At 43.5% G+C, this 25,034-nt stretch overlaps 2 protein-coding genes across 3 annotated transcripts; one reads left to right on the top strand and one right to left on the bottom strand.

The window, feature by feature from the left end:
* Nucleotides 1-2,731: 2,731 nt before the first annotated feature.
* LOC6594870 (elongation of very long chain fatty acids protein AAEL008004) lies at nt 2,732-24,958 on the bottom strand. Of its 2 annotated transcripts, none has more exons than XM_002020073.2 (4): nt 24,886-24,958; nt 3,991-4,184; nt 3,343-3,908; nt 2,732-3,283 (listed from the first exon to the last, which is right to left on the bottom strand). In XM_002020073.2, exons 2-4 carry the CDS (start codon nt 4,049-4,051, stop codon nt 3,008-3,010), a joined length of 903 nt encoding a protein of 300 aa, XP_002020109.1. In that variant the 5' UTR covers nt 4,052-4,184; nt 24,886-24,958; the 3' UTR covers nt 2,732-3,007. The 2 variants fall into 2 exon arrangements, with proteins under 2 accessions (XP_002020109.1, XP_026850614.1); XM_026994813.1 differs by lacking the exon at nt 24,886-24,958 and adding an exon at nt 6,221-6,238.
* Nucleotides 14,300-24,128, top strand: LOC6594871 (elongation of very long chain fatty acids protein 7). Its single transcript, XM_002020074.2, has 6 exons — nt 14,300-14,843; nt 16,763-16,953; nt 17,046-17,123; nt 18,743-18,905; nt 18,974-19,110; nt 23,134-24,128. Exons 1-6 carry the CDS (start codon nt 14,684-14,686, stop codon nt 23,416-23,418), a joined length of 1,014 nt encoding a protein of 337 aa, XP_002020110.1. The 5' UTR covers nt 14,300-14,683; the 3' UTR covers nt 23,419-24,128.
* Nucleotides 24,959-25,034: the final 76 nt, after the last annotated feature.

The raw sequence follows: 25,034 nt of genomic DNA, 5'->3' as shown, positions 1-25,034 counted from the left end.
TTTGTGTCTGTTCTTTGCCGGTTCGAGGCGGGTTTCGCATTAGATAACAACAATCTTAAAACCTGTTGTATCCCATTATTTATGACAGCGCCAGCACCCGCCGATCCCATACCCAAATCATTTCCGAACTCTTGTGCCGGGCCGGCCACGCGCTCTCTCTCTCCACCCCAATAAAATTATGCAGATCTGCCATCTGCCATCTACCAGATATTCTTTTGCGGCACATTACGGCAGCATGATTAATACCTTACGATTAATCTCTGAATATCCCAATCCCCGAAACTTCTGTATCTCTGAATATCCCAGTCCCCCAATCTTGTACGATAATTCTCTGTTCTGTGGCTAGTCCTCCTAGCCATGAACTTGGAACCTGGCACGCGTGCTGCTGGGCTGCTGGGCTGGTTATGCAATGGCTTCTAACCCGTTTTCGGGTCCGGCTCAGACACCATGGCGACTCAGAGAGTGTGGTCATAGCTAAATTAGAAATTCTAATTCCTTTTTTTGATCTCTTTCGAATTAATTCTGACACACACACGCCGAGCAACGTTTAAAGAATAGCCTACTTGTTTTTATGCAGATTAGGGGGGCCAAAAACGTTTCGTTCAAGTCAAAGTTCAAGGGCCATATAACGAATTTCGATATTTACCCAAGAACTTTTTTATATTAGACTTTTTTCAGTGTAAATTCGCGGCAATTTGCATAGGTCATCGCCAAAAACTGTCAATCAACGTAAATATTGAACGAGAACTGCTATGAGGCTCGAATTTTCACTCAAACCCCATTGAGGAGGATTTTGGTAAATTTCGGCCACAATTAGAGGAAAGTTATCTTTAGAAAATCGTGAAAATTTTGCAGCTTTTCAGCTAAAAAGTGTGCACTATTTTTTTAGTTACAGAATTTATGTAAAATAAATGTAGAATTGCCCTTCGGTGGTGAGCTCAAAACCATTAAACAATATATATTTATGATCAGCATCGAAATCTAGATTGTTTATGCCAAAAATATGAAAATATTTTTTCAAACAGATTAAAAATATGGAAGATATTGCAGTGAAGAGACCTTCGGACAGGTGTCGCCACCGAGACATGTAGTTGGGGCGTAGATAACTTGTAGATAATAGACGAGAAAACTGTACAAAAATGGACCCGGAAAAGTTTCAACACTTTAAAGCTGAATAATAAATGTCGGGTACCCCTTATATCTCCTTCCTTGTATATTTTCCCTCACTTGGATGCAATGAAAGAAGAACTCTGGATACCAGGGTAGTTTTCTATAAAACTAGTTCTGATTTCTTCTTCATGTTTGAACAGCCTGATCAGATCTATGATGATCATGCCATACAACACGTAATAAACTGGCTCCGATTGGGCCAGTCCTCAGGCAAAAGAGGTTTTGCTTTGGGCTTTCGGCTTTTGTGTGCCTGTGTGCATGTGTTTGTGGTCAAGATCAAGGTCAATTGTCCAAACCGGCTTTATTGAATACAGTATCCGCAGAGCGACTGGCAGCAACTCCACTTGAAGATGCGTTTCCACTTCCGCTTTGGGTTCCGTTTTGACTGATTGATCAATAAAAGGTTGTATGTTGTGTTGTGGAATTTATCAGATCTTCATCTCAACAGCTCAGCTTTTCTGCGTGTATGCTCAAGGTGCCTTTTAAATGAGCTTCTAATGAGCGGATCCGGACCGAGGCAAGACGATACGATCATCGATGGCAAGTGGTCCCAATCTTCTGGCACGGCTGTGTGTGGACCATGTTCTCAGAGAATCGCCTCGTAAAAATTCATGAACTGGACATGCTCCATCGGCATCAACATCAACATCACCCCACCATCGGACCTGTTCGGGCCACGCCTATTCAAATTCAAATTCGAATATCACTGCGATTACGTACATACATATCTCTTGGTTTCCGCAGATGAATGAATGAATAGCTTGATCCGACCATTGTATATAATCTGAAATGAGTTCCTTGAGAATGGATTTCCTTAAGCATGTGTCAGGTGTTGGTCATATAATTATCAATGAGAACACTTTGCCAGGGAAGAAGGTGTGGCTGGGGGCTGTGTGACCTAAACAAATACCATATACCTTTTGTGGTACGCGGACAAGAGTAAATAGTTCCTTAAGCAAATGCTTTTATGATTACGTCAAAGGTTTATCATAGGAAGTGAGTTTAAGTGAGAGTTTAAAGAGACATTTTCTCACAGTCTAATCAAACAATGGATTTGGATTTGGAAATTCCACTCCAATGTTATCCAATGAAACATCGTGTTATGATCGAAAGCACTTTTAGGCAGATTAATTGTGCAAACATTTCCTGAACATATCTTGAAGATGATCAAAGAGGAATTATATCTATGAATCAATCCATTGAAGGCCCCACCCCAACCACATCCATCAATCCATTCATTGAACAAACAAAGAACCATTCTTATTGTTTTTATAAAATTTTGTAGAAAAAATTCTAGTTTTATTTGTAAGATTTTGTTTGTTTTAGCTAGACGTAAATATCTTTTTCTCTTCGTTTATAACTACTTTACATACCGATGCGTATATAAAATCTTAAGAAAACATATTCATATGCGTACCTACAATTATTTACACAACTAACACATCTTCTTCTTCATCATCTTCTGTGTGGTTTACCTAACTTACTTGTAGTTTAGTTCAGCTTTGACCGAAAGACATACAAGCACTTCTTTCATCTGGTGTCCGCCTCAGCGGACATCAAACGAGGCGAGCGATGATGGCGACGGCTGCAAAAAGCAATTTTAACTGTTTGAACATTTACATACGATATTGTGTGTATCTGTATCTTGAAAACCTCATCTGTTCCAATAGACGAGTGTATGGTGTCTCGTTTTCTTGTTTTACGTGTTTTTGGCGGCGGATTACTTAAGAAATTAGTCAACAAAGTTGCACATAGAACATCATGGGGTATCAGCTCTCAGTGTGTGCCCCGCTTTGTATGAGTATTGAAAGGGGGAGGGATTGGTATGACATCTACCCTACAAGGCCTTCTGCTTTTGCTTCAGCTCCAGGTCCTTCGCTGCCACCTTATTCAGATCCTTGGCACAGCTCTCGTTATTGTTGTTCGCCATCAGGGCGTCGGCCTTGGCCTGGGCAGCCGCCTGCTTCTTCTTGTAGGACTTCTGGTAGAAGTCGTTGAAGAGGAAGTAGAAGAAGACGGCATTGGGCAGGGTGAAGCAGACAGACCACCGGGGATAGCCGCAGTCCGTGTACAGCAGCTGGGTTTGATGGATGAAGGCGCAGCAGAACTGGATCTGAAATGTTACAAGTTATAGAACAGGAAACCGTGTGAGATGTCCCACTGATGGCTCACCATTTGCAGGTTGGTGATGTACTTCTTCCACCAGAGGTACTTCTGCATCTGGGGCCCGAAGGCGGACAGGAAGTAGTACGAATACATGATGATGTGCACGAAAGAGTTGATCATGCCGATGAAGGTGCCGTGTCCGCCCGGGTAGTACTTGCTGGTGCCCCAGCTGATCATCGGCATCACGGTGTGGTGGTAGACGTGCAGGAAGGTCACCTGGCGATCGTTCTTGCGCAACACAAAGAAGATCGTGTCCAGCAGCTCGGTGATCTTGGCCAGATAGTAGACGTACACGACGCGCGCCTCCCTGTAAGCCTTGGGGGTACGCGACCAGTCGACGGGCTGGCACCGCCAGCTGTATGTCTGCCAGATGACCACGCCCTCGTACACCATCCACACGCTGAGCGCCACCTGGAAGAAGTTGTAGACCAGGAGGGTGCGCTCCAGCTTGAAGGGCTTCCGGTCGCGCATGAAGCGCGGACCCCATCCCAGCACGAAGAACAGGTAAAGGCCGAGGATGGCAAGCAGCGGCAGGGGGGACTTGATCAGGAACCAGTCATTGGTGCGCGGATCTACAGGAGAACAGGTACCCACAAGATTGAGTAAAACGATTCCATGTAACTTCTATAGGGAGGGGGACGGACGATCACTCACCTGCCAATTCGATGAACAGAAAGTTCCAATAATCGGTTTGCGATGCGTTGACGGCTGCCATTTTTAATAATATCCCGCTTTTGTCGCGCTACAAACGTATTTAGTAGTTGTATCTTCGATGTGAAATTTAAGAATCTGCTAAGCTCGCGTCGCAACGTTCCTCAAAAGTCCAAAGCGAACGAGTTTTGCCAAATCTAAAGATTGGGGAAGAAGCATGGATACGAAGTCTGGATGAGCGAAAGAGGTTTTCAAGTTTGTATTTTAAATTATGTTAATGCCATCCACTAGTAATTGATTGTCATGGCGGGATGTCGGGATGGCGGGATGGTGGGATGGCGGGAAGGCGGGGCACTGTTGCCGGGAGTTCCGAAAGCTGAATAAATATAATACTAATAATCAAAGCCGAAACAGAATAACAATTGGTTGCAGAGTGACCAAGACCTTTGTCTTTATTTCATCTTCTCTTTTCTGGTGCGGCAGATACTGAAAGCTGTCGCCGTTCGCTGGCGGAGGTGAAATGTCATAAAATTATCATGTAACAGTAACAGTAAATTATATTCATTATTATGAATTAAACAACAAACAAAACACACAACAAATTGGTGGTGGTCACCACACGGGGAGGCGATGGTTACCTCACGACCCGCCAGCAAATTGGGACGGACTCCGAGACGCCGTGGCGTCTCACGTGTGGAACGAACACAGCAGATGCGGTGCCCACACACAACACACTCGAAACACCCCAAAACTCGAAACAAATTAATTTTGTGTTGAGCTTTTTGTTTTGGCTCCTCTTTGAGCTAAAATCTACAACAAAATCAGATTGGAGTTCCCCTTGGAATTGCATCGAAGACGGAATGCTCTTACCATAGGATTTTTACCTCTTTGGAAACTTGCCTTATTAATTTAGAACCCAAAACTTTCTTAAAATTGAAGGATTCTACATCATTTATGAAGAGGGAACTCTGCATTGAATGTGCAGCTTAAAGTGTTTTAAGGTTCTCTATCCTAAGTCCTCTTTATCATCCTAAAATCCTCTTTATTTCAGCAGGATCATACCATCAATAAGCAGTCAACTCCATCTAATTATACGAAATTATGAAATGACGTTCATTGACTTCCAGTTTCACACTTGAACTTGGCAAAAGACCGATTAAGGCCCATAGAAATACCGAACACAACTTCTTGAGCTACCAACAATCGCATAAGATTTTTATTTCTTTGCTCGTTTTCGAGGCTATTCTGATCAGCTTCTTGGGCTTTTCATCTCGAGAGCGATCTCAAGAGATGTGAAGTGTGCAAAGTGAGGAACAAATTGAGATAATAATAAATGAGGCATAAATATTTTGAAGGGCAAGTTGGTCAACAGCCAGACTATCAACGGGTTTGGCTATTGTGGTTTTCGGCCAGCCATTTCCTGCACTTGCTCTCATGAATATTAGCTGCAGCAATCAAGGCAGAATGGGGCTGAAAAATGGGGCGATAAGTGACAGCACGATAGCAAAGGTGCTAAACGCTTTTGTGGTCCCACAGATATTTCCAAGCAAAATCCAGTTTATCAATTGGTAAAATCGTTGCACGACCTTGCCTCAGTCTATGGCCAGTTCTGGTGCCATTGCTGGGAAACCTGGCAGTCCAGCCTAATGCTCCGTCGTGTCTGGCTGATCGTTGTCAACAAATTTTATGGGGCATTTCCACTTGGCTAGTCACTTGCCAAATAGTCGGCGGCTCTCTTTCTGAAGATCTTTGGATTTCTTTTTTTGGGCTATGGGCCTTGACCACGCCTAAAGCCAACGCACACAATACTGTGTCAACTGTTGCTCAATTCCAGACCAAATATTGCCAATTTTCAATTTTCGAATATTATGCAACAGTTGACCTTGGCAGGGAAATGTGGGAAAATGCCCTTTCTTAGCGGAGAAGTTTCGGATTCTAAGATTTTTCATCTCCTTCTGATTCTTCTTCTTAATTTACATATATATATACATTTGATTGATCTGATAGTTCACACACACACGCACACATACACACACTTTGGAGAGCTTTTGGGGCACCTGTTGCAATCGCTTCGATTGCCGTGCACTTAATTTACGACAACTCTTAATGTTAACACCATGACAACTGTTTTTTTGTTTTGCTGCTGCTGTCGCTTCTTATGACTGATCTGATCTAGTAAGGTAGGCACTATATGGTGGTAGTACTATAGTATATATGAGGTGAAGAGAGAGACCTTTGCTGGCATCCGCTACCCACGAGACTTGTACGCGCACTGAACTGCTACGCCGAGCTGCACGGCGCTATGTATAAAAATTTCGTCTAAAGGTTCGATTCGGTTTCGCTGTTTCTTTGGCTCTGTTTTTGGGGCTCTATTGGTTTTGTTTCTGTTTCTGTTTCTGTTTCGATTTCGATTTTGGTTTCAGTTTTTTGTTTTTGTTTCGATTTGCTCCGTTTGCTGGGGAACTTTTGTTGGGGGCCTCTGGCGTCTGCTCATCTCTAATGTTCTTTTGTGCCGCTCCGCTTGATTGGAGGCTGCGATCGAGTCGCATCGAACACATCGATTGCCTGGTCTCGTTTTTCTACTCAGAATTCAGAATTATGATGGCAACAGCTTATAGGGTTTTGGCCATAATTCTATCTGTGTTTGTTTATGATTCTAAATGAATGTGCGTTCGGTTGTTGTTGCTGCCTGATTTTGCCAGAATATTAATTTATTTTCTATTGTATTTGGATGTACAGCCTTTTGGCACAATCCGATAGATTCATAAATAATTCTTGAATAGTTTTCAATAAATATGCACATAGCGTTGCAGCATTCGTTGAGGACATCAAAGGATGAGAATACGACTTTCAATATCTATTACTTGCCTCATCAAGAATCTCTGAAACAGAATCTCTTTTTGGTACCCGAATGAGATTTTCATTCGATTTCGCTTTCATGTTCTTCCAATTCCTCCATTTTCATCGCTTCGGCTTGAGATTTATTCCATTTTAGATTGATCAGCCTTGACCCAGATTGAGTATTCTTTAGATTTCTTTCCGCATCATGTTGAACTCCAGAACAATATGTTTCTTTAGGGCTTATGCGTAGCTGGTTAAGAATTCTGTTGACCTTTTTTGGCCATTGCGGAAAACTGCCCAGTCCACAAAATTCTCAAGTTGTAAGAGTTGTAAATGCCAGAACTGATTTAAACAAGCATAAAGCGTTAATAGCAACGAATAATTTACGGATTTGTTGGCACAATTCTTGTGGATGTTTCAGATGTAAAGTTCCGTTAAAAGCGAGTTAATTCAAGGAGACACGCGCTCTGGCCAATAATTTACATGCAAATTCTTTTGGGGCCTAGGGCTCGATTCAATCGATTCTAACGATCCACAAAGATCACAGCGCCTCGATTAACGCCACTTCCGGGTCAAGACTACTTTGATTCGGTATTGGATGGTTAATGAGACCACACAGATACAGATACCGAGACGGAGGCTAAGGCTGGGGTCACTCGCAGTTCAACTTTTGGCTATGCTAACTGTGTCACCGGCGAATTAAACTTGAACTTGCGATGGCAATGTGTATTTCGATGTCGATTAGCTTGTCCGATATGCGAATCTATAACCAGCGCAGCGGCAATCGGCGTATACTTTTTGACTGCATAAGATGTGGGTGAATGTCGGTTGGTGTGTGAATCCCTGCGAGCAGGTTTCCTTTTCCAACAGAATCCATCATACGCCGCGTGTGCCGTTGCCTTTTCTTCCGGCTTGGGCATTTGCATTGGTCTTTTGTCCAGACACATAGCAGATCATAATGATATGCAAAAGATTGGCTGGTTTATTATCTCTGGGCGATGCGGCTGCCGAATCGATTCATTCGCGATCAGAGAGGGCTTCAGCCGCAGCCGCGAGCCTCTGCATGTTATGCAAATGCCTTCCGCAAACATTTACATAGACACCGAAAACAAAGCAGGCGAACAACCGTTAAACAATTATTATTGAATTTGTTTGTACCCCGCTCCCTGCCGCTCTCCAGCAAGTACAAAATTGCGTAGACAAAAGCAGTCGCACGAACAACAATTAATTGTGCAAAAAAAATTTGTCTTTTGGCTCATTTCGTTTGTCGGACGTTCTGTAGAATTCTTAATGGCAGATGGGACAATTTTTTTTTCTAAATTAATTATAAGTATTGCTTTTGGCATTTCTGTGCGTGTGTGGAGGGATGGCTGTGTGTGCGTGTTTGTCCCCAAGGCCGGCGGATGGGGCGCCAAAATCGATTTCCGATGCCCAACCATTGAGTGCTCTGTGAGCCCTGTGCCACAAGATTTGCAACGTGTGTGCATTTAAACCCGCTTTATTGCTCTGCCCAACGTATTGCTCTTAGCGTTGTCAACAACAATTGCAAATTAGGCTCTTAAAACTATAATTTTAGCGTTAAAGTTTTTCGTGGTATATCAGCCTCAGACTCTGCTTCGTTGCCTCGAAGAGATGGCAGCGATGGCAGCGTGCTGGCTTTTGTAGGCACGGAACGACACGAGCAAAGAATATACAATTATTTAAGTTAAAAACTACAAAACTTTCCACAAAAGTTTTCACGACTTCCCACACACGAAGTAGAGCCCTTTCCCATCTCCATTCGAATGCCTGTTTTACCCAAACTTCTGGGCGAAATTAGAATACCCATTACAGAAAAACGAACGGGGCTATACATATATCGAATCGGTTGAATGTGCTGAATATATGAATATATCAAGAGTATATGTAACATTTAGGGTCGGAAATGCTTCTTCCTTTTAGGTGGAAGCTGGGAAAGAGTTTATAACCCGATGCAGAGGCTTACACCCGTTTAGTTATATTTACGTCTTGAGCTGAAAAAGAAGATATGGGATCTGCGTAGTGCATTTCGAGCATTATATCGCGATTTTGGTGCTGGTGAGGCTTGCACGGGCAGGCCCTCACAAAATGGAATCTTGTGCCACGAAGTGAAACGAAGAAGAAGCCGGTACATGCTGGCGTCATCTGGCGTTGGTGTTTCAAAGCTTAGCTCAAAGCTTCGGTTAGAGTTGCCAGATGCCTGAATAAAGCTGGACTTTAGTGCTTGCTTAACGGTTGTGTTTTCAATTTTTATGAAATGACGATCAAAGCTTATTAAGCTTTTATTCTTATAAACTTGATTCTTGAAAGAATCCTACACGTATTATTGGAAACTTATTAATCAATCGTGCGTGTGTGTGTGCGTGTGTTTACACGGCTTAATTATAAGTACATGGACAACAGGTCGTATGAAAATTAACTTTAACTTTGGACTGTCTGGCATGACATTTTCAATTCAACTTTTGAGAGCTAAAGTCAAAGGTCGAAGTGCTTCTGGGAAAGTGTTAAAGATAACCCATTTCATATGCAAAGTCTACATTCTCCCTCTACGTATCATCTAATTGCCAGTAGTTCAAGTTTTCCCGAGAACTATTCAAAATAGTAATGAAAAATTCACATAATATGAGATAAAATATGTTATTAAGAATGCAGGGGCAAGGATATTTAACAACTACATACTGCATAGTTTCCTTGGGAAAAGTACTCGCACAACCCATTTTCATGTAGAACAATCAAGAACACACATCTGGGAAATTAAATGAACCTATTATTAGCTACAGCCATTAACCGATTACATGAGTTGCAAAGTAACTGACTGACCCGGGGACTGACCAACTCCAGTGTCGTAACAGGGTCGTTGCCTCCACGGGCGGGCTCTCTACCCATCCAAAGCATCTTGTTATCAAGTCAAGCACTGGTCATTGGTCACTGGTCCCTGCTCACTGGCTTTGGTCTTTAATTGCGCAAATCGAACTCGTTTGCCAGCACGGAAATACCGATACGATACGATTTCGAACCGTCTAAGAGATACATTTCGCGGCTCGGCTCTCGTTTTCGCTCGCGCTCTCCCTCTATTTCGATCAATCGAATATTTTCAAGTCGTAGCTGGCTCACAACTACCGTTGGGTCGCCCTTGAGGAGAACTCGTTTCAGGCGCTAAAAACGAGAGAAAAAACAAAAAGATTAATATGTAGAGAAAAAGAAATCGTTACTTCCGTTTCCTGATCGATCGGCTAGACGTATGTAGCCGCCGCAGAGGCCCACGGAGATGGAGAAGAACAACATATGGCTAAGAAGCTTAATAGATTCGATGGCGCAGAGCGGTTTTCATTTAGTCGAAGCCACTTAAAATGCATAATCAATTCTAGTCTTGATTTTTTTTCTGCCAATTTTCAATAAATTTCTGAAACAATTTTATACATTTTAATTTTTTTAGTTTCTTTTTTTTTTTGCGCGCTCCAGCAACTGTGTCAAGTTCAAAGTTGAAACTTAATTGCTAGTGAGCTGACGCGGGATCTATTCTTGGCGCTAGCGCTGGCTGCTCTGCTCTGCTCTGCTCCTAATTAATATTCAGCGAAAAAGTATCAAAGTGATTTCAAGTTCAGACTCATGTGATGCCAAGAACATTCCCATTTGGCCGCCGTCTTGCCTCATAAACCTCAAGTCAAAACATTAAGTCTGAAACGCAAGACCAAGTGTCGGATTAGGTCGTTTCTGGTGTTTACGGGGTTTACCCTAGTCGCTCTTCTGATTTCCTCTTGTCTTGGCTGTATGTGAAGAGATGTTTGGCCAATTGATTAGTAGGCCTAGCTCTCCCCAGCACTTGGCCTCTAAATCATTGTGCGTGACAATCGGGGGAACGTGCCAACTTCTGCTAGAGCCACCGATTCTTCCACCGACATTGCCCAAATAAGGTCCAGCACTTCTGGCTTTGCCCATTCAATTAGGGCCGGGCCAATGTGTTGTGTGCTTGGCCATGCCGAAGCGAATGAGTGTATATTGGGCTTGAAATTCCGAGAGCCAAATTCATCTGCACATGTGATATAAATATATTTAAATTGAAGTCTTGTCTCTCTGGCGCTCAGGGTCAGGGCGTGCTCGGCTTTCTGCACCAAATTGCAACGCAATTAAGACTAAGTATGGCCCGATCTTCGGATAAGCCACCGGCGCGCCGCCGGCAAAAGTTAACATGAAATATTTTGCAATCGAATAGCAGAGGTTACGAAATGTCTGGAAAATATTGTTACTTCCATGACGGCGATGAGGGAAAGCGTTAACAAGCCGCTGTAACAATGTAATTACTGTTTACAGCTCCGATGCGGAATTGCCTCTAATCGGGGGGCCGGCCAGGGCCCAGCCTTTCGAAAAGATTCCGTTATCAATTAAAAAACGCCAATGGTCAAGGGTCAATCTGTGTGCAGGCTCGGGGCTCTGGTAACGCCCATCGGGTGTGAGGGGTGGAAGTGTGGACACCCACACCTCTGCCTGCCTCTGTGCTAATTAATTGATTAATTTTTAATTATATTCTACGTGCTAAATATATTTTCTGAGCAATCATGCTGCGTCAGCTTCATTGTTTCGTAAGTGCGTGGTTCTGGCTTCAGAACTTTAAAGTTGTAGGATATATTTTGAGCTGGAGTTGGAGTTGATTGAGGATCAGTTTGATATAGTTTTTGTCTATATGTAAAATGGTAAAACTATGTCTATTCATATGCAAAATATATTTTATCTATACATACTATCAAGAAGTTGGGGAACGACTCTTTCAACATTTTGATTAGCATTGAGATGGAGATAAAAATTCTTTCAATCATTTTATTAGCATTGAGCTACATATATAAAACCTTTGCAAAAAGTATCAGAGTCTTCTCTGGTTCCCATCGTAAAACCGATACAAAATCCATTACTCACTCTTACAAGTGGAGCCAAAATGTCAGCATTTGCTTTAAGTAAAAGTAAGGTATTAATCAGAAATGTCAACATTTACCAAATGACTCAATATTTGATAGTTTTGCCCAGAAATTGGCAATTGAAATGCGTAAACCCTTGTCAACGCCAGGGCCATTAATCAGGCAAATAATAAGCGACAACATTTAGCATTTGCCAGTAGTAAACATATTCAAAAATGTATTATTGATTATGATGAAGTCAAAGCTGTTTCGCCAATGGCAAAGATCACATATTGATGAAACAGAAATTCACAAAATGCAGAGAAAAAATCACAGCAAAACTGGAGCTATCGAAGCTATCAAAGCATACATTTATCATCGAAGAGTCGGCGTTGCCATTGCCTTCTTTGACTTCCGACTAACCTAGACCTAGACCGTGAAATGCCACGAGACTGTTACCAAGCTCTGCCACAGGTAGAGCAGAGCAGAGCAGAGTAGAGTAGAGTGGGGGAGCCGCCTGCGCTGGAGTCAAGCTTGGCTAATCGCATTCAACCGTTAGCAGAGGCAGAAACAGTGGAAGCAGCAGTGGCCAACGCGCCGTCATCCTTGCCACTTTCGGCTTCGGCCCCAAACATGGCCAAAATAATCAAGCCAAAGGTCAACCGTGGGGGGGGGGGGGGGGGTCTCTGTCTGAACTTCAAAGAACAATTTGCAGCGTTGACGGCGTTAATTTGTGACAAAATGAAAATGGTTCTGTATGGAGTCGACCCGCTCATGTGGCATTCAGTGGCATAATTAAGATATTCGCATAAATGTCTGCCGCTCGCGACCCGGACCTCGATGAAGATTTCACTGCACGTCCGATGCTTTACACAATTTAATGACACTTGGCCCAGTGGCTCCTGCCTTGATCACGATAGGTTTCTGCACGTATCCACAGAACACAGATCGATTATGGATCTGAGGCCATCTGATTCTTAGATGGCACCTTGACACGTTTACCATTCTAGGGAGCACACATTCTGGATGCTGACAGAGAATTCGTTTAGCATATCAGCAAGTCAATCCCCGAGTCAACACCTCCAGGGCCGGTTGCCCGAGAACAGGTTATGTTAACTGAGTTCTCTGCGGGCCGGGCCTGTAAGCATCAATGGGACTTACACATACGTATGTGTATATTTTGGATACCTTGTCATATTTTCGTAAATAAAAAAATCATCTGAGGTCATTCAAAGACAAGGCGGAAGTCCAGGAATATGCCATACCTAGACCAACGCCAAAAACATAATATAACTTGTCACAATGTAAGGCACCATTAAAGATGTTTACGAACGTGTTTTAACTACTACTTATGTACATACATATGGGTAACTATGAGTACTTTGCAGTCACATTATGGCTTGTGAAGTTTTTTAAACGAAAACTTGTTTAACTCCTTGGAGTAATGAAATTTTTTGAATGTTTACTTAATTTCTACGAGACACAAAACAATTAGTAGAGATCGAACAATATTCTCTTTAACCTTGTAGATTCTTTGAAGGTACATTTTGATGGATAGAATGAATATTGAAATGAGTATTGAAGGAATTCCACGAACAATACTACTCAAGATCAAAAATCTAGACAAAACTAAGACCCTTTGGACCCTTGTCCAAAGTTCTATACAATTTCCGATAATTTATTTATAACTGAAAACAGTTCTATAAGCCACTTTAATCCTCTTTTCTGATTAGCATCGTTCTCTATCCGTAAAGTTTAATCGTTTCTAATGGATTATGCTATAACAAAGCTGCATCTCCATTAGGGATTTCCTCTAGTATTGTGTCTACCCAACGTATATGCTAACAATATTTCCGATTTCAGAGCTGTCGATCAAAGTACTTTCCAACTTTCATAGCTTGCAAAACAAGCCCCGCAATTCCCTTGATACATTGCTAAATGTGTGCCAAAGCACTTATCATATCTAAACCCCAAAGACGTTATTCAATTCTCAGTGCATTGACCCATTAAAGAGCAGAATTCACCAACTAATACACGAGCATCACCAAGCAACAGCACGGCAGCGGCAGCAACTCCAAAGTTGAATGCCATACGGAACATGCTCAAAATCAAGCGAATAGCTGAAAAAAAAATAAAAAACGAACCCACTGGGCCACACGGATAGACACGAACAGACACGCATAGACACGCACACACAGGTGCCGGTACAGTCGCAGACAATTGCATGCAGTGCGGCGCTGAGCTGCTCAAACGAACTCAACGAAACTTCCGTTGTTCTGTGCGAAGCCTCAGTGTTCGTCAAGTTTCCGATGTCGATGTCGAAGTCGAAGTCGGAGAGGTGCTGGTGTATGGGTTTTGGTGTGGGATGGTATGGGTATTAGTGTTGTTGCTAAGTATTTTGCACAAGCTCAGGCGTCGTGATCGGCAACTGCTGCCTGCTGCCTGCTGCCTTCTGCTGCTGCTGCTGCCACTACTGCTGCTGCTGCTGCTGCCGCTCGGTCGACAGCGACGCGAAAAAGTTACTTTATCTTGTGATTGCCGAGAAGTTTTAGATTCAGTTGAGCATAAACATTCCTACGGTGTGGTGGTAGAATCAGCCAAGTCTGCGCGTCGAACGACTAAGCTAAGCCATTTAGTATACTACAATTTAGTATGAACAATTTGTGAAGCGATCTTCATCGTTGAAAAGTGTTTTTGGAAAGTGCCACAAGCTGCAGCTTCTACTCGATCGAAGCTGAAAGCCAAACGAGCTCCACGAACTCCAAAGCAAAAATCGAAAGTGTTTTTTCCGCTTGAGCGCAGCATGAGAAATCCTGCGGCAAGCCTTTGACAGAGAGCCTAACGAAACCGTAGTCAAATCTATACAGAACGAAGCTGAGCTGAGAGTGTTTGCAGCTTAAGTAACTCATTCAGCAGATTGCCCAGACCCCCAAAAACAAAGGAGAAACATGACGATGAACTACCATTACTACAATGCCAGCTCGCGCTACGAAATGGTCGTGGAGATAGCCAATATCGCGCTGGACGAGTTCAAGACCCATCATACCTCACGCAACTACACGGGCCTGGTGCAGCGCTACTACCAATTGGTGGAAGAGGATTATGGCGGTAGGTGGAACTGAAATTGATTCAAATTGCATTTAACTTTGAAGGCCCTACAATCGGAGACGTGACACTAAAGCGACAGCTCATCTACCCTAAACAGCACGAAATCGTTCAGTCCACATTTAACCATATTATAGACGCATAAAAATGATGAATTGCCATTTTTTTTTGTGTCCGACAAATCATAAACAAAATAGCGTACATGAAAGCAAACAAAGCGGCAAAACAAAAATGCCTAAAAAAAAGAAGAAAGAGATTCAGACCAAAAGCTCAACCAAAAAAAACTTCTAGGACAATTAAAAAAGGTTTTTTCGTGTGTGTGTTTGTGTGTGTGAGTGTATGAGTGTATTAAATGCCGACCTTGGCAATGTCAATTGTATTTTTGACAATTATTAACGTAATTAAAATGTATTTACATTGCTTATCTTAGCCATTTTTATGAAGCGACCGTCGAGATCGACGACTCAGCTCAGGCTTTGCTTCTGCTTCTGCTTCTGCCTCTGGCTTTACCTTTGGCTCTGCCGCTGGCTCTTTCCGTGTGCAGCTGAGCATGTAGAAAAAATAGCAAACAAAAAACATACAGCACTTTTAACCCGAAGATGATGCATCAGCATTGATCGTACAACATGGGGATTGCCCCTGTCTCTAAGGGCATTTGCCCCAACGTTCCGTTTCCAGCCTTTGCCTCGGAGCACATGTGCCCCATATTGACACTCTCGACTGTGGCAGTCAGAAGCCGCGCCGGTCGATGTCGCCGGCGAGAGGTCAATGGCAGGTCGGGCAGATGCGATTAAAATGGAAAAAAAAAAGTGCAAATAGTGCGCAGTGTACCAGCCAGCTGAGATTGAATCATGCCAAAATCATGCAAATAAGCTGAACAAACATCAAGTGCGGGGCCATAAACGAAAGACTTAGGAAACGAACTTGAAACGATGACAAGGCGAAATTTCTAGAAAATTTGTCAAGGGTGAAAAACAATGGTTAAAGAAGAATAGTTGGAAAGGGAAATTTGTAGAAAAAGCCGTTCAAAGGTTAGCCAAGCAATTGGAGGGGAACTTTTGCGCAGAAATTCAAACTCAAATAATACAGAATGCGAGAAATATAGGAATAAATTTGAATAGACTTTAATTGAGGAATTTACCGGCAAAACAAACGCGAATGAGTATGGGGTATAAAAAGCATGATTTATTAAACAAAGTTTTATAATACTTAAAGATATATGATCAATGTAGGGATTATACTAGATGGCACAGTGTTGAACCCCGATAAATATTTATTTCTTTAGAACAATTTATAACAATTTCGAGGTATCACAACATCGAAATGGAATAATTGGAATCCAGTAAACTTTATGAGGAATAACAACCTGCCAATTAATGAAGCCCCAGAATGTCTTTAGTCGATTGCTGTCAATAAACAGCCAGAGGCAATCGTATGGAAAAGTTGGAAAATAGGAATAATAATGTTAAACAGTTGGTAATTACTCTCCATATAGGGTTAGGGGTTCCTCGACACTGACATTTCTATGACGACATTTGCCGACGTAGACTCTTTGCTAGTGGAAATATTCTATTTCAAGCTACAATTCCGGTTCATGTTCGAGTACGAGTATTTATCAATTATTGTTTACTCGAAAGCCAATTGTGTCGACATATAACGCGATTCAGTGACAAAGAAATTAGCCGGCAAATAGTTTCGTATTTTTTGTTTTGTTCGAATACATTCACGATTTCATTCAGCTTGGATGAATTGCCTGGCTAACAAAACGCGAGGTGCTATGAGCTAATGAAATGCAAATCGAAACCAGCTCTGGGACCGAGACGTCTTCGAGGATTTGCATAGACGAAAAGAGAAATGAAATCAAATAACTTGTGAACAGATTGCGGCAATTAATTTGATGATTTTGTTGCTTGAATTTCCAGATCCGCGTGCGGAACGCTTCCACCTGATGGACCATCCAATGTTCACCTTCGGCCTGGTGGCCATCTACCTCTCCTGGGTGCTCGTCCTGGGGCCCCTCTTCATGCGCGACCGCAAGCCCTTCCAGCTCCGACGCACCCTGGTCATCTACAACGCCTTCCAGGTGGCCCTCAGCGGCTACATGTTCTACGAGGTGAGTCCGGACTTTGGAATCCTCCCCAGTGTACATCCCCCTAATGCCATGCCCCATCCCCTTTCCCGTTCCCGTTTCTGTTTCTGTTTCAGCACTTAATGGCCGGCTGGCTGAACTACAATCTGAAGTGCCAACCGGTTGACTACTCGGATGGTCCCATGTCCAAGCGGGTAAGTCGACGCAACCGGTCACCCAAATCCACACAAAAACGAAACTGGCTCATCCCCGATGGAATGGTGCTATTTTAAGAGGCACGCGTGGACTTATAGAGTTTATAGATTCGATTATATCATTCGGCATTATTCCTTTGTCCCCGTCTCACCTTGCGGCGCTAACTCTTCCGCTCTCTAGTCGGCAAGTTCGTTGCCTCTATGTCTGATGAATCACCGACTCCGCCAGCCAGCTCAAGAGCAATCAAGAGTGCGTCTCGAGTTCGGCTCAAAGCCAGTCAGTTAGCCGACTGGTCATAGACGGCCAAGAGGCAAACAACAACAGCTACAGCCAAAGTGTTTTAATTATGGCTCCATCGTGGCACAAAGTTCACATTCAAATGGGCAGCAGATTTCGGAAGTCCAATTAGCCGGCCGGAGTGGGGGATTTTTTTAATCCAAATTCTAAAGATAATTGCTGGCTTCCAGTCTTTTGTTACGCCTCTCAATCGATTGTGTTCCCCCTTTCTCAGCCACTCAAATGGCTGGCTAAGCGCTCGCAACTGGAAAACAATTAAAGAAATAGCTGGATAATGAGAGTTTGAAGTTAAGTGCATCACTTAATGCCAATTTGGCTGTGGACCACAAAATGAGCCATTTAAAAATGTTCGTAAAACTGTAACACAGGAAAACCTGAAGTTACATGAAAACCGATGGATTTATGCTCTTTTTTGGGGATTCCAACATGGATTGGAGAATGAGAGCTTACTATTTTAGCCTAAAAGGGACTTGAGAGTAATCCTACCCCATCTTGCTACTCTTCTGATGTTCAAATCAACTTTTCTCCAGATAAAGACATATATCTATCTATAAGTAATGACCTCCAATAAAGAGTACTTCATAATACATTCACTTCAATCTTTTAGTAGTAACATTTGGACCACAATCCATTTGAGAGTGCCACACCCCCCGAAGGCCTTTGCCTCATGCTTATGTTACAATCAAATTAGCAACATTTACAAGGGCCTCTAGCTGTGACTGTGATTGTAGTTGGCTTTTGTTTAAGCCTTAAATCAATAGAGCATAAACCGTGTGTAAACAAACATCCCTCACAAGCGGAAGATCTACCCATTGATCGATTTCACATCCGCAGTAAATGCCAGAAAAGAGAAATATAAGACGGACCGCCGACAAGTCAATAAACCCGGGCTCAAAGGCCGGTCACAGGGCTCCGGATATTAGCATAATTATCATCATTCCAAGCGAGACCCATAAAAGTCAATATTGTTTACATTACGCATACGCCATGTGCGCCCCTACATGACATGGTTTCACTCTTGTTGAACCAAAATTCTAGCACGAAACAGGAAAAACTAGAAACCACAAAGAAAATGAAAAATGAAAATGAAAATTGAAAAGAAAACGAAAACGAAAAGAAACCAAACGAGACGCGAAGCGATGCGATGCGAAGACGTTGTCAATGTCATTGCGCAAGTTCTTCGCTGCTTTTGTGGTTTCTACGTTAATTGGTCACATCGCTCGATGGGCGTTGAGAATTGCATAACGACCTTGCAAGGTCAGGTCTCACCGCACACCCAACAACCCACTTACCCCAATCTCTCTTTCTCTCTGTTCGGCAGATGCTCAACCTGTGCTACATCTACTACCTGTCCAAGCTGACGGAATTCGCCGACACCGTGTTCTTTGTGCTGCGCAAGAAATCCTCACAGATCACCTGGCTGCATGTGTACCATCACTCGGTGACGCCGCTGGAGACCTGGGTCCTGGTCAAGTTCCTTGCAGGTGGGTGGAGCCTTCTCTCGCTTTGTGTTGTTTGGGAAACTCTAACCTTTGATTGCTGTTTTCTCTAGGTGGAAATGCCACATTCCCCAATCTGCTGAACAACTTTGTGCATGTGTGCATGTACTTCTATTACATGATGTCCGCCATGGGACCCGAGTACGCCAAGTTCCTGTGGTGGAAGAAATACATGACCGAGCTGCAGATCGTAAGTATAGATCGATCAAGAATGCACGGGGAGGGGAAGGGGGCGGGGGCATTAAAATAGATCTGTTCCAGCACAGATACCGCCCGAAAATTAAACGAAACTCGTTTAGAAGTTAGAAATATGCTTCTCGGACATAGATTGGAACTTAGTGACTGCTGCTAGAGCTGTTGGCAATTGGCCAAAAATGCAAACCAGTTAGACCGGCAATCCCAGCCGTGCCGTGCCTCTGCCTCTGCCTCGGCCCCCCAGTCTAAGCCCCTGCCACATAAAATGGTATTATTCATTTAGCCCAAAAGGCACACACACCATAGCATTGGCAATCACGTTCCTAGATGCCAGTGCAGCATCTGTGTGCATTATGCCAAAATATCTATTGGCCAATGCTTCTAGCTGTGTCTTGCATTTAGCCACAAGCACAAGTGGCATTTCTCGCACTCAGATTCTTCGACCTCTGCAAGTGGTTTCTGTTTGTTTCTGCGACTCCGATGAGCAGCCGGGGCCAAAGGCCGAATCTTCTAGCCACCGATCGATCGGTCATGCATTCTGGAAAATTGCACAAGCTCTGATTACCGATTTTCTGCAAAAAGCAAAAGCAATAGCAAAAGTGAAACCGAATGGAATCAGAGACTGAAATAAAACAAGAGATTGCTGCTCTGATCTTGTTTTTTTTCTGGTTTTTCCCATCAGTTTTTGTTGTTGTTGTTACCAACGGCTCCACATGATCGGTTCTCGCTGGATTGTCTACGCATAATTCAAAGACTCGGACACGAGTATATAGAAGCACATACATGTATATACTCGTATATAGTAGAAGGGGACAGCTTTGGTGGGTAAATATGTTTCATTGCATTTTAGCTTGGGTTTTCTATCTCTCTTTTTTTCCAAGTTTCGAAATTCTTGAAACGCATGGAGATATGGCAGGTTTGGTTTGTTCTGCTGTAGCTGCTGGCCTCCTTCTATGCCACACTGTTGTTGTGTTTGTTAGTGAATCGCCTTGAAGCCTCTCCGCTCCACAGTTGAGTTGTCAAACGTTCGGTGACTAAGTTAAGTACATACTAAGTAAGCACTGGTTTTATATGGAAATGCAGGAGATAAACAGGGGGAACTCCATATGATAGAACTAGGGAGAATAAGACTGTTTAGAAGTGAAACAGAAATTGAAAAGGATAGTAGTATTTGCTTCCTGGAAAGCTGAACCTGTAAACCCCCTGCGGAATCCGGCAGTGACTAGGAAAATTACTTGAACCCCTTTAGGGAATACCACACAAACTTGAACAGTGATAAGTTTAGTCATGTGGAAAGCTTCCTTGAACTAAGATTTATTTCAAATACATTTTTCTTTACGGGATAGTTAGAGGATTTTATAGCATAAGTAATTGGGTACCTTTGCTCAGAGATGATCTTTCTTAAGTCGATTAATACGGGTTGTTTCTTGAATTATAAAACAGATTGAACATTGATCTCTACCTTTCATCGATTAAAGTCTCACTGTACCCGTACCCCAACTATAATCCCACTCTGGGAGTCCCCACTGTACCTGTTTTATGCGAGTATGATATGATATACTCATGTGTCGCCAGTTGAGTGCTTATTTAGATTGTTGCTGCCAGATGTATCTGTTGTTTTCGCAGTTGTTTCCGAGCAGTTTTCTTGATGTTTTCCAATTGCTTGTCGCTCGATTCTGTGCGATTCCCTCTGCCCCGGCCCCACTCGCAGCCATTCATGCCCCCCCGACATTTATAATGAGGCGGAGCCGCAATCAAATGCTGAGTGGGCAGACGCATCTCATAGATAATTTATCTGTCATGCTGCTGTAACCGTTAAAGCGGTTATACTAAGTTGTTGTTGCAGTTCTAGTTACTGCTGTGCTGTTGTTGATGCAGTACTGGATCCGCGAGTATTCGTATCTTATGCGCAATAGCGTAGCAATAGATTCTTTCAGTTCCTGCCGGGCAATTAGCCGCAAAAGCCAAACCATATATCGCACGCTCTAAATTGTGGCCAGAGCCAAGAGAGAATTAGGTTCCGATTGTTGGCAACATTTTGGCCAGCCGCGGTGGCTAGATTTGTTGCCACATCCTCCAGCCAAGCCAGACCAGACCAGAACCAAGCGCAGCGCAGACCTGGCTAATTCCATTTCCAATTCCAATTCCGAAGTTTCCACATTTGGTGCCCACCGACTTCCACTCCGATCCGACCAGTTTCGATTACATTATCATTTCGTGTTTCGTTCCGTTTTGCGGCAATGAATGTTGCCCGCCACCGATCCGATCCGATGCGATCCGATCGGATCCAATCCGCTCCGCTCCGCTCCGAGCTGATTCCGAGTGGAGTGGAGTCGAGAGTGGAGCGTTCACTTTTATCCAGCACCGCGACGAACTTGCCACACCAACCGGGTGAGTGTCTATGTCGGCGATTGCGTTGTCTGTGGCTATTGTCGATGGCAATCACTGGGCAGACTACTCATGCACTCATGCAATTTTCCACGGCCTGTGCCTGTGCCTGTGCCAGTGCCTGTGCCTGTGCCTGTGTCTGGGTAAAAGTCAACAAGCGATCTGCCACTTTCAATTGCCAGCCAGTGATCCGAGACTGTTGGCGCTGGGGGGAGACTGGAGCCAGCGGGACGCGGGAGGCGGGATGTCTGGTCAAGTCATGTTGCAAGTGCAACTGCATTTTTCTGGCCATTTGCCGGCATTTGCAGGCACGGAGACATGCCACACACGCAATCCCAGACAGTGGCAGAGCGTACAATGCCTCTAAAGATGGATTTTGCAATCGATTGACAATAATAGGCCCGGCACGGCACAGTGGGGCGAATGAAACGAATAAATTGGGAGAAAATATACATTTTAGATGCAACAAAGGCACAAAGAGTCCACTGTTAAGATCTTAGAATTCTGCTGACCAAAACCCCATGCAGTATCCCTCCGACCTCTGCCAAAGAATGACCCGTTTCCATCAATCTTCCGGGGCCCACAGTGCCAGCGAAGCGTCTAAGCGTTGACGCTGGCTTTCAACGCTCCGGCTACAAGCAATGCTCTAACTTGGCCAACAGCAGTGGCAGCGAGAGGCACAGTTGTCCGCTTGGCCAACCGACAGTGTGCCCCAAGCTACGCAGCGGCAGCGGCAGCGGTTCGTTGGCTCAGTGACTTTGCCACGACTTGCAGTGCAGTGTTAATGGAAACTTGCAGCGCTTGGCTGACCAACGTAATATTTTGTAGGTCATCAGAAACTGCACACTCGGTGGCACACACCGACCAAAACAAGCAGGTTTTTTTTGGGTCTTGCAGCACCGAGAGGCGGCGCCGCAGAGGAGGAACTGTGGGAGGAGCTGCAGGCGACTCGTTAGACTGCCGCGAATCTGAAACATCATCAAATTTACGATCAATCAGTGATCAATAAAGGAAAGCTAAATATGGGTTGTATAACACTTACCAACACGGGGGGCTATTGGGGTCGCCAAAGGTCAATGGAAGCAGCCAGTGGCTTGTTGAACTTGGTCAAACAGAGACACGAGCCCCATTCATGGATATCTAATAACTACATAATACTAGTAGTAATTACAGCGAATCCGAAGCACTCACTCGGTCACTCATGTGCATATCTGAGTACTTTTTGATTGCCTTCGCTGGGTGCTCTCAAGGGTGCCACAATGATGCTGGTGTTGATTCGGCCCCGTCTCCGTCCCCCCAGTTATTAGCCGTTTTATTAGCCGCATTCAAAAGAGCTGTAAGTCAAGAGAATAAAAGTGTTACGGCCGCACACGGTCTAATTGGATGACGTTACAACTTCCGTAACGAGACAAGCTCTAAGCCGCCCTTTCAATGCCACGACAATGACCACAAAGAGCAGGACAGGGCAGGTGCCAAGTCGAATCAAGTATTTGCCGAGCTGAACCAGTGATTAGGTCTGGCCAGGCGAGGTTTCCCAGTAGTCAGGCGTAACAATAGTATGCACTAGAACTTTCCCAGGCGCTCCACGAAATATATATAATTACTTATAATCTATACTCTTTCCCTTCAGGCCCAGTTCGTGCTGTGCATCTTCCATACGTTACGCGCCCTCTTCAGCAACCAGTGCCAGTTCTCGAAGTTCATCTCGGCCCTCCTTCTGCTGAATGCCTCCATATTCTTCTGCCTCTTCATGAACTTCTACATGCAGAGCTACAAGAAGTCCAAGGCCCAGCAGGCGCTACAGCAGCAGCAGCAGCAGGAGAAGCTCACGGCAGCCCAGGAGGTGGCCTCGAAGGCAGACAGCAACAACAATAACCATATGGAGATGCTGACACAGAAGCTGAAGGCCCACTAGAATAGGAGAGGAAGTGCTTCCACGGATTGCTCGAAAAGGGAACAAAAATTTTTTGCATACTCGTAAACTGGACAAATTGGTGTTGGCAACAGATCAAACGTTGGAAGTAGTTTTGGTACAAAGGTTTTAACTTACGCTAAGCTTAAGCTTAAGAGCCATAAATGCACAGATAGACAGACGCACACGGATAGTTAGGAAGTCCAGCCAGACAGCCAAACAGCCAGAAGAAGAGCCACCTCTTTACGGGGCGTATGAGGAATTCAATTATTCTACCAGCCTCTCCTACGACTGCGCTAGCTTTGCTTTATTGCTTCGCTTGTCACGGACATCCGTCCGGTCATGCGTCCGCTGAAGAGAATGCCCCTCTGGTAAGCAGTCGTAACTGTATTCGTAATGTGAACTGTATAAGAAACTGGGTCAATTTTCGAGATCTGCCTAAGCTGTAAGTCACCTAATTCTAGAACCTCACGAACGTAGCGTAGTTTTTAATCGAACTCTGCGCTACCCCCGATAGTGCCTAAGTAAGTGTTAATTGTAATTGTGTATAGACGATTTGTAAATAGCCTGTTAAATGTTAAATATTTGTAGTCCGCTAAGCCCTCTAGCCTAAGCAAACTAGTCTAACTTACAACATGCGCGCAACTCAATACTGAGGAGCACGACAATAAAGCGAAGACAAATAAAAGCGAAGAAAAGATACATTTCAATAACGACCCGGTGTCTATTTTATTTGTTTTACTTCCCCATTGGACAGAGCCAACACTTGGCAGGGTCGTTCACGCGGAAGATATCAATTAATTTACGTGAAATCACAGTAAACCAACGAAATCTGAATTGGGAATGTGGAATGCACAGTTTATCCGATTAATGAATCAATATTCTGTGTGTTTTGAGTCGATTTTATAAGGGGTATTCTTCAAAAAAGTGTTTAACCAAAACATGTCTTCGAATTAGAATTTAAATCTACCCGTCGTTATCAGATTAGACTGAAAAAGGGTGGCCACTCTGTCAAAACAGTGTGACCGCCTTCGAATCTATAATTTTATTTTCAATGATATATTAATCTAGCCAGTCGATAGTATCGATAGGTGGGATGTTTAAAAACAATCCAATAACATAATGTCCTTAAAATTAGCATATCTTGTAGAAAATCGGAGAAAATGATTATGAAAACCGAATTTCAAAATCATAGACAGATAACGATTAACCCACTGTCCACCAGTACCAGTACACACACGTTATTATGCAACTTGAGACTTACAAGAAATAGTAACAAACAGTAACGGCTTAATTCAATTTGTTAACCTGTTTAAATAGAGCGGGTTAAATAGGCTAAGATTTTTCATTGGTATATTAACGGTATATTTTGAATATGAGACGGTATATTGCGGCATATTTCTAAGGGTCAGACGGGATATTTTATTGATAAATCCACTGGAAAATGTAGAAAAAATGTCCAATACTTACCAATTACGAACATTGTCAGCTTCCCAGCTTTGTTTAGGCGACTGAGCATTCTTCTACCGAGCGATTCTACGAACCTTGCGAAAATGGAATGCTTGGATACCCACGCTGGAGTCCTTGGATGGAGATGCGCTTGTTGCGTGCTGGTAAAT

The sequence above is a fragment of the Drosophila persimilis genome, unplaced genomic scaffold, assembly GCF_003286085.1.
Source record: "Drosophila persimilis strain 14011-0111.01,24,50 unplaced genomic scaffold, DperRS2 tig00000000-arrow-pilon, whole genome shotgun sequence".
In the NCBI taxonomy this organism is placed as follows: domain Eukaryota; kingdom Metazoa; phylum Arthropoda; class Insecta; order Diptera; family Drosophilidae; genus Drosophila; species Drosophila persimilis.
This window is presented reverse-complemented; position numbering and strand designations above follow the sequence as displayed.